This window comes from Carcharodon carcharias, chromosome X (assembly GCF_017639515.1).
Source record: "Carcharodon carcharias isolate sCarCar2 chromosome X, sCarCar2.pri, whole genome shotgun sequence".
Taxonomy (NCBI): Eukaryota; Metazoa; Chordata; class Chondrichthyes; order Lamniformes; family Lamnidae; genus Carcharodon; species Carcharodon carcharias.
The window spans coordinates 22,982,936-22,997,764 of NC_054507.1; the positions used below are offsets into that span (position 1 = coordinate 22,982,936).

At 40.9% G+C, this 14,829-nt stretch overlaps 1 protein-coding gene across 23 annotated transcripts in view; it reads left to right on the plus strand.

Annotated features, from left to right (window-relative positions):
• LOC121273345 (zinc finger CCCH domain-containing protein 10-like) overlaps nt 1-5,071 on the plus strand; it is an 83,327-nt gene extending 78,256 nt beyond the window's left edge. For 19 of the 23 annotated variants that reach the window (XR_005941998.1, XR_005941999.1, XR_005941996.1 and 16 more), the window contains one exon: nt 3,783-5,071. Coding sequence is in view for 2 of the 23 variants with exons in the window: in XM_041180514.1 (XP_041036448.1) it covers nt 3,712-3,864 (153 nt within the window). In the remaining 21 variants the exon portion in view is untranslated. Of the gene's footprint in view, nt 1-3,711 lie in introns of all 23 variants that reach the window. The other 4 variants (XR_005942002.1, XR_005941988.1, XM_041180514.1 and 1 more) reach the window with 1 other exon arrangement.
• Nucleotides 5,072-14,829: the final 9,758 nt, after the last annotated feature.

Genomic DNA, 14,829 nt, shown 5'->3' on the forward strand with positions numbered 1-14,829 from the left:
CGGTTAACCTGTAGTTGCAGCTGGACACACTTGCTCCACACATGGTCACCAGGGACACTGGAAGTGTCCATGACTTCCCTCATTGCGCAGGAGGAGCATATCACGGTTGTGAGCTCTCCTGCCATGACTTCCATTTAGATTAAGCTCGTTAGTCACTCCCTTTCAAGAGTACTAACTACACTAGGGGCCTTATTCCACTCCATACACTCCCACTACAGTCTAAAGTCCTCACCTTATTTTGTTTAAGCTAATGGACTGCAGCAGTTTAATTAGTAGAAAAAGTAGAAGTACTCACCTGACCCTACTTACCAATCAGCTGCCTCCTCTGTGTCGCATCATTTTTTTGAATTGTGACATTACTTTGAACTCCACCGCCTGAAGGTCCTGAGGGTAAGCCTCTCCTCTCCAGTCTTGGCCTCTGTTTTTCATGCCCTTTTATACCGCTCTTGCTGGCCTCTCCGGTCTAAAACTCACCTTCTTCCAACCCTGACAGCAACTTTTAGTTCTTTGCTAAATTAAAGAGAGACTAGACTTTTTAGCTGGAATTTAACCCTTAAACTCCCTCAGCCACCAATCTCCAACTGAAGCTCTCTACTGCAACCAAACACAGCACTCCTATGCAGACTGAGATGTGTGCACTGAATTCAGAAGTAATGAGTCCACCAAGACCTTTTGAGATTTTAAAAAATAAATTTAAATATTTATTAACAAAATAAAAGGTTCACATACATACGACTACAGTTACTACTATAACACTATAACAGATCCTAAAATTCCTAACTGACCTGACTCCCAGTTACAAACCACCTTTAAGGCAACAATCCAAAACACATTTTAGATTTAAAACAAGCTCAGCAAGTTAACACAGTACCCACTTGACAGTGGAATTCCAAATGGGCGTCTCCAACTTCAGTTACTTTGCACAGCAGATTTATGCACAAATAGCTGGAGGCTTCTTGAAGACTGTTGCACACTCCTGTTAGATCTTACATGGCCTTCTCTCACATTGCCTTTCATTCTCCTTTATATATGTTTCTCTATTTTTAATATGTAAATTCTATTGTTCCATATGTCTTTGAAACGGTATCTTCCTCATAACATAAAAACCTCATAACAAAAAACTTTCATATGTTGCCAATGTTGCCAGTAACCTTTGGGGAAAAATAAACACACTGCTTAGCCTTGCTTATCTGGCTAGTTGTAAACAGACTAAGATCCCTTTTGAAATCCAACAATCTATTCATTTATCTAAAAATGCAAATTCTCTTCACACCTTACATGCTAAGCCAACATCCATGTTTACTCATTAGCATGTCAAGCACATTTCTACCCTAGCTGCTTTTGATGATTTCAAGTTTGCAGTCTACTTGACTCCAAATGTAGTTAAATCACACACAACCACCACAATTTCCCCCCCCGTAAACCTACTTCACAATAAACCAGAAAAATATTATGAAAATTATTGCACTCTCGTCACACTGACCATTTCCCTTTGCACCTATTAGTGAGAGTGGTTATATTTTAATCAGTATAAGTAAGACTTAACACATACTAATGTCTGAGTAGTGGTATCAATGCACAGCAGCATTACCATTATGTCCTGAGTAAAAGCACATTCTCCATCTATACACACAATGCAACACCCAAAACTTCTCAAGTTCTGCGCTCAGCGAATTTCCTCTTAAACATTTTTGTGTTTAAAAAAAAAAGTATATGGAGACCAATTTAGTCCAGTCATTACCTCACTCACTTTGAACAGCCCAATTACAAAAGATTTAATGAAACAGTTTGTGCCTGGCCCCAGCCAGATCAAACTCTCAAGACCTTGGTCTCCTTATGTTCAGACTCTTAGCTTGTAAACATTTCAGTGATAAGCTTGAAAAACATGGTGGCCTTGACAACCAGGTGTCTTGTCTAGAATTCAAGGCATTATCGTTTTCTCTGCCGTCTATCTGGGCCTCGAATTCTGCTGAACTGTTTATTTTTTGTTCCTACACAGCAGACTGCCTGTGCACTGTGCTATATTTCTGCTGAAGTTTACCTATTTGCGATTTGGTCAATGAAGGCCCAAACCATAATACCCCATCAAGTTGTCTCAGCCAACTTGATTTTATCCAGAGTGTATCACAAGCGGGAATAAAAGTAATTCAGTATAAAAACATGTGTAACAACAAAACTAAAATAGTGTACAGCCAGACATAGTATTTAAGTTAGTTCTTGTGAATTAGCAAGAAAATCTGAAGCGGGATTCCTCAGAATTCTATACTGGGGCCTAGGCAACTGAAGGCCCAGCCAGCAACAGTAGAACAGTCAAGAGGCCGGAATTAGATGAGTGCCGATATCTCAGGGTTGTGGGGCTGGAAGGGATTGCAGAGATAGGAATAGATTAGGCCATAAAATTTGAGTGCCAGTGTGAACTAATCTGCTTCATAGTCCAGGACAGGTCCAAGGTCAGGAAGTAATTCTTACTCTGAACTTTGAACTAAATTCTTGACCATTTAGTGTTGTTTGCAACAAACACTTTTTTCACTTGTATCAATATGCTAATTTTAGGTAAGATAAATTTATAGCCTGTTAAGAAAACTCAGGCTACATATAGGCAGTTGGTAAGTTTTCACTTTTGGATGGTGTGGAACATAAATTGTCTATAAATATAACCAGACTAATTGATCTTTCATGGTATTACTTAAAGAGGAAATTAAAATCAAAATTGATTCTTCCTGTAACTGCCTGTTGTTTTTCTGCTAATTCATTTAAATTATTCTGTCTTTCTCCACTCATTTTTATCTTTCTATGGATCTCACATTTTTCATTTCATTCTCAATTTGTCTGACTCTTTCTCATTCTCACTCTGAAAGGTTGAGAGAAGTATGAGTGATCAATATACCTTAACTGCCTCAAAAGTGGTACACCTACCTCCCAAGTCAGAAGATATAGGTTCAAAGACCACTACAGGCATCACTTCATAATCTAGGTTGATGCTTCAGTGCTGTGTTTACAAAGTGCTCTAGGCAGCACGCCTTTTAGCTGAGAGATTAAACAAAGGCCTGGTTTGCATGTTTAGGTGAATGCAAAAGATCCCATGGCACTTTATTTTTACAAAGCAAGGATATCTTCCAGTGTCCTCGCCAACAGTTCTCCCCCAGCCAACGCCACCAAAACAGATCTTTTGCAAATTGGATTCTGCATTTGTCCCCACAATTATTATAGTTAATACACTTACCAAGTAGTTTGTTGGCTGTAAACCACTTTTAAATGTCTAAAGAATTTGAGAAGCACTATGCAAATGCAGAATCTTTCTTTATGCAGAATTGCAAATTACCTCTCATTGCTGTACAGCTTGATTGGATAGATTGCTTTGTTAATTTGTAATTATCTATGCAATATATTGAAACCAGTTTTCAGCTGTAGTATCTACATTAAAGACGTATGGTGCTTTATGTCCAGTATGTTGGGTGGTGAAATAGATGCCTGAAGAATATGGACAATGTGGATGCTTTTATTACTATTAAAGTTTCAGGAAATCTAATTCAATATCTCCCCAACTAACAAATTGCTGCAATTTTTAAGCATGCATTGCTCCCAGTGAATGTGCAACCATTGCCAGTAAACCCAGCATACTCTGTTCAAGCACCATGCAAAGTGTACAACTGTTTCAAAAACTATGTTTTGAGTATGTAACTGTTGGTGATTTCATTTTCTCTGTTTTAGCACACTAATCAGATGGTGTTAACCTCGTGCAGACAGAAAGTTAACACAGTTGTTAAACCCTCTCTCATCAGCATTATCCTGGGATTCCATTGCTTGAACACCAGAAGTTGGGGGCGGATGAATTCAATGCCATTCCCAGAGCTCAGCCTTTGAAACTCGTTGCCTGTCAAACGCTCAGCCTTTAGGTTGCATTAAGGAAATAGAAGAGTTGAACACAGGGCTAAAATGGAGTCTGAGCAACATGTCAACATCTTTGCTCTGAGGTTGCATGAAGGGAACGGATGAACTGAACAAAATGATTAATCTACAATTATACAAGAAGTGGAGGCCTAGGAATAAGTAGCCATGGAAATACTGGGGAGGCTAGAAGTGCAGTGGTAAAAAGGTTTGGTGTGATTGAGCTCTGACCGTATTTTCTGATTGGTTAAACACACTTTACACCTATTTACTTAGAAAAATTGATCAGAAGAACTATCCTTCTCTCTGCCCTTTAAATCTGTCTATTCTTCCCCCCTGTAATTCTCTCTCTCTTGTTATTTCTGTCTCTCTTGTTCTCCTCATTTGCATTCTGCTCTTCTCTACATTTTTTACCTTTTAGTGCACACTTAGGACTTGGATTGGGTGAACAGGGAGCACTTGGGGCAGGTAGATGGATGGGTGCGCAAAAGGGCTTGTGAAGCAACTGGTGGAAGTCAGTGGGCCATGAAGCTCTTGAGTGGGCAGGTGTGCAAACAGACAGATGGAACTGTGCATTCAGCTCCCAATACACTGCTCGCAACGCAAGGTTTTCTCACAGTATTGTAAGTACGGAGCCAAACATACCTGAACTGCAGGAAATGTACCCAGGTTGAGATAACTTTGAGATGGGTGGGAATAGTTTAGAGGGGCTCTGATTAGCTGGGTTGGGGAAGACATGGATTGAGGCAGATAGGTGTGCCTGTGCCTGATTAAGAATAACTCTGGGCAGATCAGGACCAGCTGCTGGGTGGAGACAAACTTACTATTCAAAAAAATGAAAGATCTCCCATAGCATTGCTCATGGGTGCCCCAGGACCACAGATAGCAACCTTAGCGGCCTCAGATCACTTAGAGACTAGGCCTCACAGCAAAATTTAGTAGACACATTCTTTATGGGGTAGGCTTTTACACACTGAGTGACTTCTCATGCTCTGTGATTTCAAGCTTTTTATTCATTCATGACATGTGGAATTCATTGGCCAGGCTTGGATTTGTTGCCCGTTCCTAACTGCCCTTGAGAAGGTGGTGGTGAGCCACCTTGAACCACTGCAGTACATGTGTAGGTATGACCGTAGTGCTGTTGGGGAGGGAGTTCCAGTGTTTTGACCTAGCGACAGTGAAGGAATTAATATATTTTCAAGTCAGGATGTGATTTGGAGAGCAACTTGCAGGTGGAGATGTTCCCATGCATCTGAGCCATTGTCCTTCTAGGTGGTAGAGGTCACAGTTTTGAGGGGTGCTGTCGAAGGAGTCTTGGCAAGTTGCTGCAGTGCTTCTTGAAGATAGTGTATGCTGCTGCTATTGTGCATCCATAGCCTTTGCAGTATCCAGTGCATTCAAACGTTTCTTGATATTATGTGGACTAAATTGAATTGGTTGAAGACTGGCATATGTGACCTGGTGGGGGGGAGGGGGAGGCCAGGATGGATCATTCACCCTGCACATCTGGCTGAAGGTGGTGCACATGCTTCAGCCTTGTCTTTTGCACTGATGTGCTGGGCTCCCCCATCAGTGAGGATGGGGATATTTGTGGAGCCTCCTCCTCCATTGAGTTGTTTAATTGTCCATCACCATTCATGACTGGATGTGGCAGGACTGCAGAGCTTAGATCTCCTCTGTTGGTTGTGGGATCACTTAGCTCTGTCTGTTGCCTGCTTTTGCTGTTTGACACGCAAGTAATCCTGTGTTGTAACTTCACCCAGGTTGGCCTGGTGCTGCTCCTGGCATGCTCTCTTGCACTCATTGAACTAACATTGATCCCTTGCCCTGATAGTAATGGTAGAGTGAGAAATATGCTGGGCCACAAAATTCCAAATTGTTATTGAATACAATTCTGCTGATGGCCCACAGTGCCTCATGGATGCCCAGTTTTGAGCTGCCAGATATGTTCTGAATCTATCCCATTTAGCACACTGGTAGTACCACAGAACATGATAGACTGTGTCCTTAGTGTGAAGACTGCATTTCGCCTCCACAAGGACCTTGTGTGGTGATTTCTACCAATACTGTCATGGACAGATGCACTTGCAACAGGTAGATTGGTGAGGATGAGGTCAAATTGATTTTTCCTTGTTGGTGCCCTCAGTAGCTGCTGCGAGCTTAGTCTGGCAGCCATGTCCTTTAGGGTTTGGCCAGATCGGTCATTAGTGATGTTACCAAACCCCTCTCGGTGATAGACATTGAAGTTCGCCACCAAGAGTACATTCTATGCCCTCTCTCCTTTTGGTTCCCTGCACTCCTGTCCTCCCTTCTGTTAGAACCTAATAGGTTCTGTTGATGGATATAAAATACCCAGTAGATTAAGGTAATAAGTTTAACAGGTGTTGGGTATTGATTAGTTAATTATACTCAGGTGCATATATAAAGAAGAGTAAGCCAGTACTTGGGTAGGGGTAGTCAGGGGATTGTTAGAGTGGAGAAGTAAGCTCTGTTAATAGTGTCCATCAAAAGCATCTGAGTCTGTGTCGTCTTCACAACCAGACTTGGGAGTTTCTCTGACATTGGCAGCAGAGAATGGTTGCCTGAAAGTGAAGATTGGAGTCGTCTAAGATTTAATTCCAGACAGAAGGTTAAAATTGGAGTTAATTTTTTTTTTGAGGGAAGATTGTAATTGGAGACTTTTTGAAGAAAGATGACTGAAACCAGGTATAGGGTGGCAGGATATGATTTTCCACCACTGTTTTGTGAAACGGAACCTTATGAATGGAAAAATAGAGTTGATGCATGGACATGGGTAATGTCTCTACCGAAAAGAAAATAAGAGATAGCTCTGGCACTTTTGCTTCTTGCCAGGAGCAAGATCAGCTGTACAGTGTTCTTGGAACTAGGCACTCAGGAACTGGACAATGAAGAAGGTTTGGACATTCTCTTAAAGTTCATGGATAAAATTTATATGAAAAATGACTTATTGAATGCCTATGAGGCTTGGTCGGACTTTGATAAATTTAGAAAAATGGATAATTCTTCCGTGGAAGAATACATCATGGAGTTTAACTTGACTATATACAAGATTGCAGCGATTCCACTTGGCGAATTCCTAAATCAGTACTTGCCTTTAAACATTGGACTGTGCCAGGATATCAAACATGGATAGGCTCCAGGTTTTAACCGGAGTTAGATTCAAAGAGAGAGAGATGCTTTTGGATCAAATGTCCGAAGCTTTTAAAAAAACTTTCTGGGAAAGCATTCATTTCCGGCTGCTTTTATGGTGCAAATGGGCTCTTCAGAAGTGACGCCAAAGATGGAGGATACAATGCTAGTAGCATTTCGAGATTGTCCAAATATAGGGTCCAAACGAAGAAGAATTGTAAACAGAAAGTGAAGACCTTTTGGGAGCTATAACAGGCGGCAGGAGCTGGGCAATTATGGAAGGAAGATGAACCCCAGGAATAACGAAGGGGTGGTCAACAGGTTCTTCAAATGTGACTCCCAAGTATCATTATGCGTTGAATTTTCCAAAGATGAAAAACAGAATTTTTGAGACAACACATGACGTGGAAGGTACAGAAGACTGGGAAGATGATGCCAGCCGATCAGAAGGAACCATATTGGTCATCAGAAGCTTCAGTCTGGTAATGAGTATCCTGGTCGCAAATTCATTTAATTGTGCAATTCTAGATCGTGGGTGTATGTCCAAAGTATATGGAGTGGACTGGCTAAATTGTTGCATGGATCCTTTAAGTAAGAAACACTAAAGTAAAGTCAAAGAATATGACAGTTTTACTTGTTTCAGGTTTGGTGATGGCAACGTGTTGAAATCACTGAAAAGAATAATAATTCAGAGTAAAATAGCAGGGGTAAATTACTTTATCAGTACTGATGTTGTATTGAATGAAATACCTTGACTGTTAAGTAAGCCTTCAATGAAAAAGGCCCGAATAAAGTTGGACATGGAACATGATAAAGCGATTGTTTTTGAGAGATCATTTGGGACGTTACTGTATTCCATTAAAGCTTATCATCTCTAGACAATGTTAGAGATAATAATGGCATTTGGGGACAGGAATTTAAAGGAGAAAAAACCAATTATTACCAAACTACATCGACAATTTATGCATCCCTCTGGTCATAGGTTGGAGATTCTGTTAAAGGATGCAGGGGTACTGGATGAGGAATGCAAGAGACCTATCCAGGATGTTAGTGAAAAATGTGATATTTGGAAGAAGTATAGGAGAACACCAGCATGACCAGTAGTAAGTCTTCCATTGGCGAGAGACTTTAATGAAATCATAGTGATAGACCTCAGAATATGGGGTAAAGAAAAAATAATTTTCTTCTACATTTTGTAAGACATAGTAACAGTAATTTTTAGTAAAGACCAAAAGGTAATTATCGATAAAATAATGGAAAGGGGGATGGGGCAGGGTGGGCACACCAGCTAAATCTTAACGGACAATGGAGGAGAATTTGCCAATGATGAATTCAGGAATATGTCCGAAAATTTGAATATTGTAGCAATGTATACAGCAGCAGAAAGTTCTTTTAGCAGTGGGATATGTGGAAGAAATCATGCCGTGATTGACAAAATGCTCTGAAAATTTTTAGCTGACCAACTGAATTGTAAATTAACTGCTCCAGCATGGGCTGTGCATGCAAAAAACATGCTCAAGATGTTTGAGGGCCACAGCCCCTATCCATCAGTTTATAGCAGGAATCCGAAGATATCTTCAGTAATGTGGGACCATCCCCTGGCTTTGGAGGGGACCACCATTAGTTTAGTTTTTACAGAACATTTGCATGTCATTGCATGCAGGGAGGAGAGCTTTTATTAAGACAGAGGTTTCAGAAAAAAAGCAGGAGAGCTTTGAGGTATTGAATCAGGCCGTCAGAAATGCATTTTAAGCCCAGGGAGAGGCCAAGGAACAGTTATAGGCAGTGATGGCAAAACTATAATCTTACAACATGGTAACCAAACTACATTTCATGCGACTTACTGGCACTGATTACACATTGACCGAACCTGAACAGATGATGGAAACTGAAGATGCACCACGCACTTTGCACACATATATGACCAACCTATACGGACAACAGATTGTGGCAGATAACGGGTTAACTGAGTGTAGACCAAGTGATAGCGAAGATCAGGACAGGGCCATTTATCACAAAGATCAACTACTGAAAATTGGAACTAGGGTGGCAAATATGTCAGAAGGGACCAGTAAGTGGAGGGAAGCCACCATAGTAGGAAGGACAGGAAAGGCCATGTGGAAATACAAAAACTGGCTGAATGTATAAGACAAGGTGCAGAATATCAGATCAATGGATTGGCAGAAGAAAGTAAAAATGTAGAAAGCCAGGAAATGTAGTGTAAGTTTAGACAGCGGGCCTACTGGTGATCACAGCCCAAGGAAAAGATCAAGAACTTGTGAAAGGAAGTCTAGTCACAGGAGGGACAGCTTGAGTAGCAGTCAGATAGGGGCAGGAGATCTAGTAGGGGATGCGGTTTAACAAGAGCAAGGACCAAAGAACAGGTGAGAAAAAACACGAAGTAGGAGCCCATACGATAAGAGAAGCTCTAGTGGCTACTAACAAGTTGGATAGTAAATTGGTAAAATGAGGCAAAACAAAAGATAATTTGACAATTGGAGAGAGTTTGGCGTTTACGTGGAGGTACCAAAGGACAGCCAGCGTTGTCCCATAGGTGGATATGTACAGAGGAAGTACTCCTTGATGGTACACACAAACCTAAGGCCAGACTTGTAGCTCAGGGATTTGAGGAATAATGAGGTGACCAGGAAGTTAGACTTCCCAACAGCAGGAAAAGTAAGCTTCAGGATTTTCCTAGCACTTTTAACGACATACTCATGGGAATGTAAATCTATTGACGTCAAAGCATTTTTGCATGGGGAATAATTTCAGAGAAGTATTCTTAAAGCTACCAAAAGAAGCTGGAGATATAGAAGTGAAATTATGGAGGCTGAACAAGTGTGTTTACAAGCTAAACGATGCATCCATGGTATTTTATTTAGTGAAGTCCATCCTACTAAAAGCTGGTTGTCTTCAGCTAAAAGCAGATCCAGCAATATTTTGTTAGAACTTTTGAAGGAAAACCAGCAGGCATTCTCTTAATGCATGTAGATTTCCTGTTGGCGGGTGGGATCTGCAACATTTGAGAAGTTTATGATAAATAAAATTGCAAAGGAATTCAAAATTGTAAGTCAGCTTTTGGAGCTTTTAAGTAAATAGGGTTGGATATTAGGAACTCACCAGTCTTGCCTACAGAATGTTAATAGGATCCTGATAAATTGGGCCAGATCCTCAAAAGGAAGACTCTACAACCAAGGAAGAAGCAGATCAATTAGAAGCTTAATTAGGCAATCAAACAGGTTATGCACACAAACTAGACCTGATGCGTGCTATGATTTATTAGAATTGAGCACTATGCTGAAATATGCTACTGTTGGGGAAGTGCTAAAAGCAAATAAGACATTGAAGACACTAAGTTTAGAAGAACGTGTGCTCTGATTTCCAAACCTGGGTGATCCAGAAGGGATGAAATTAGACATTTTTTAGTGACGCCTCACACTCTAACCTTCCCGATGATTATTCAAGTACAGTGAGATTCATATTTTAGTGGGAAGAAACAATGAATGTTGCTCATGAGCTTGAGAGTCAAAGAAAATAGAGTAGTTAAAAGCACTTTTGCTGTGGAGACACTTGCACTGGTAGATATGGCCTTGTATTTACCGAGTATTTTAAAGGAACTTGAGGCAACCAGGGGAAAATGTGCATATAGCATGCTATTATCAATAACCGTTCGTTCTGGGACAAAGAGTGTCATGGAAAAGAGGTTGAGGATTGTTCTCATGAGTATAAAAGATGCTGGAAAGGAAAGAGACTTCAAAACTAAAGGGTCGACGCCTGTCACCAGTTGTCGGATTGTTTCACAAAAAGAACTGCTTGTCCAAAGAAATTGTTGGATATCCTTGAAGAGGGACATCTTGTGGTCTAATGAATTATGAGAACATGGAAATTTTCATGTACCTTTTAATTTTTTTTTGTTTTAAGATGAGGGGAGGAATGTGGTGTATGTTGAAGATTGATTGTATAATAATGCATTATCATTTTGTATCATAATTTTTGTTTGTATATCAATTTAAAGAGAAGAGGGGAATCTGTTAGAATCTAATAGCTCCTGTGGATGGATGTAAAATACCCAGTAGTTTAAGGCAATAAGGTGAACAGGTGTTGGGTATTGATGAGTTAATTATACTCGGATGTAAATATAAAGTAGAGTCAGTCAGCACTGGGTGTTTGGTGTTAGGATGGAAAAGTAAATTCTGTGGGGAGCAATAAACAGTCTCTACTTCACAACCAGGCTTGGGAATTTCTCTGACACCTTCCTCCATATAAACGCTCCTATCAATATCTACAATCATCATCTCAATCTTGTCATCTCACTGACCTCTCTATTCCCATCAACTCATTCACAGACAAGGTCATCTCTGAATACTTCCCTGTGTCCCTCTCCATTTACATCCTCTTTCCTAACCCACTTCCTTCTGTATCTGCCCTGGAAAAAACTTCCAAGTCCCTTACAACAGCACTCCCAACTGTTGACCAGCTCAATAATATCTTTACTTTCACCTTTGATGCCCTTGTCCCTAATAAAACCTTTACTCTACCACCCAGCTGTTCCCTGATGTGATCCCCATCTTTGCTCCCTTAAGCCCAAGAGTTGCAGGCTTGGCATATATCATGTGCAACTGGTTTAACCATTCATCGCCAGATTAGGCTGGACTACATCAAACACCAACCTCTCTTATAATTAAACTGCCGACCACCCAATTTTCTTTCTTGGCCCTCATGTTAACTGATATTTGGCTCCCTCTCCTGCCTTTCAAATCTGCCATCATCCCCTCAAAAAAAATCCAACTTTGACCTCTCTGTCCTTGAATCCTACCACACCATCTCCAATCTGCCTTTCTTCTCCCAATTGTTGAATATGTTTCCTCATAAATCCATGTCTATTTTTACTGCAACTCCATATTTCAGCATCTCCAATCTGGATTCTGCCCCTGCCACACCACTAAAATGACCATAATTCAAGTCATAAATGATATCCTATGTGACTTACTGTGGCGCATTATTCCTCATCCTTCTCAAATATCTGCAGCCTTTGAAACAGTTGTTCATGCCATTTTCCTCCAGCGCTTCTCTTCCATTGTCTAGCTGAGTGGGACTGCCCTTGCCTCAATCCAGTCTTACCTATCCATCTGTAGCTAGAGAATTTAATGGCTTCCCTTCCCGCTCCTGTAAGTTTTACCTTTAATGTTCATCGAAGATCTATTTAACCCCAACCCCCCTTTCTATTTTTCATCTGCATGATATCAGCTGAAGACATGACATCAGACTCTATAAGCTGATGACACCCAGCTTTACCTCACCATCACCTCTTTACAACCCTCCCAACATCCTCTGTTGTCAGTCCTTTTTCAACATCCAGTTGTGGATAAGCTAAAATTTCCTCCAATTAAAATTGGAAAACTGAAGCAACTGTCTTCAGTTTGTGCCACAATTTTCTCTCTGCCAATTTTGCTTCCTCCTTGGCCATTGTCCAAGGCTGGATCAGACTGGCTGCAGCCATGTCATCCGACTTGACCCTGAGCTGAGCTTCCAACCCCATATACTCCACCACAAAGACTACCTACTTCAACCTCAGAAACATCCCCTGTTTGCACCCTGAAACCCTTATGCATGATTTTGCTACCTTGAAATCCAACTATTCAAATGTTGTTTTAGCTGGGCTGCCATCTTCTACCCTCCATAAACTTGCACGCATTGAAAACTCTGCTGTGCATACCCTAAATCATACCAAGCCACCCATCATCCCAATGCTCGCTGATGTACAGTGGCTTCTGGTCTACTGATGCCTATAGACTCTAAAATGCACACGTGTTCAAATCCCTCTATTGCCTTGCACTGGCCCTGTCTCCATAGCCACCTCTAGCCTTACATCCCTCCTAAGAACTCTGTTCTAATTCTGACCTATTGTGCATCTCCACTCCCTTTAACCTGCTGGTCATGGCCATACCTTCAGCTGCCTGGTCCCTAAGCTTGGAGTTCCCACCCTAAACCTCTCCACCTCTCTCAACTCCTTGAAACTGTTTATTGCTCACCACAGAACTTACTTTTCCACCCTAACACCAGACTCCTTGAAGCCTACCTCCTCAAACCAAACTTTTAGCCTCTCCTTTGGCTCCTGTGAAGTGCCTTGGGATGTTTTACTATATTAAAGGTGCTATATAAATGTAAGATGTAATAATCTTTACACACATTTCCAGCAGGAGTAATTGGACAGCTATCAGGAACACTGTCCCTGGCTATTCCCCCTTTCTAACTGTGGGGTGCTGAGACCAATTGTAATCCCCTCACTGTTGCCTCAGCCCACTCAGCACAAAGTGGTGATCAAACCTGGGATGATCTTGGTCTGTGTCATTCAGCACTATACAATTAAACCATCAGGGCACTTGCATTTTTTTTAAGGACATAACTTGAGACTGATGCCAGATTGCCCTTTATATTATCTATTTATGATATCCTTTTTGATTCTATGCATATGTATAAAAGCAATGAACTTTTTTTTATTAATGAACAGTTTCTATATTTATACTGTGCTGTTTAAGTTCTTTTGAAAGTAGTAATGTAAAGGTCCCAGGGGCCAACTGATGCACAGCCATGTTAGATAATATTGAGTGGTTGATTTGTATGTACTTTACAATCTTGTGAATGCATAGAAACTGCATTAATGAAATTTCTCTTTTTTTAAGTAAAATTTTCTTTTAAATTTGAGTCCTTATTTTAATCACTTACAACACACTGACTGCATGGCATAACAAAGCACCTACCTTATGATGGCTGTTGAGGCCTCCATGAGATCCTACAGACCAATATCTCAAAATCCTCTTTCGAGTAATCACAGGAGTTTGTAGAGTGTTGTTACCCAAGTAACAATTGAATAAATTGAATAAATAAAGGCTTTGACTCTTGGCAAGGGTGCAGTTCCACAGGTGCTGGTACCTCACTTCATGTGTGAGTCTTGATGGAGCTTCCATCAACTATTCAATTTGGAGAAAATCACAGCTGAAGCTTGACCTCACCTGACGTCAACACAGCTACGCTCCTGCCTGATTTTTTTTTTCCCCCTTCCCTCTCCTCGCCCAGAAGTGCTGAGGTCAATTATCCTATAAGTGTGTTAGCTAAGCTCAACAAACTCAGCGCAGGCCAGGCTTGAGCAGATGCTGGAAGTCTGGAAGCAAAACAGAAAGTGCTATAAATACTCAGGTCTGACAGCACCTGCGGAGAGAAAAACTGTTAACGTTTCAGGTTGATAACCTTTCATCAAAACTGACATTGATATTTGGAGGGTCTAGCAATAGTGTTTGAATCAATTGAGGAAGTAGACTGGTAGGGCTGCTTACTATCAGTATACCTATGGGAGATGAATGCATGCTGGACCATGGATGGACCCCTGGCTTCCACTGGAGGTAACTGCAGGAAAAGAAGGACTTGTGATTAGAGGTGATGTTAATACCTGCACTGTGATAGATACAAGAAGAGCCAAAAGTCAGCAGTGCTCAAAGGAAAGATTAAGAAACATGGAATGGTCAACACATTAGGAATGAGGAGAGACATACAACCATGTTATGGTCACACTGCATGTCATTTGTGACTTTGACCAGTGCAGTTTCAGTGCTGTGGACAATTTTCAACAATGTTAATATAATTTTCTTTTTAACTTTTACTATGTTGGGAGCAAATCCATACAGAAAAGATTGGTTTCTGGTCAACATTGTACTGTGCATCATAAGAACTTAGTGCCAGTGAAATATTTTAATATGGATTCTGATGGGGCATGACGGACTGGGTCACTGGTGG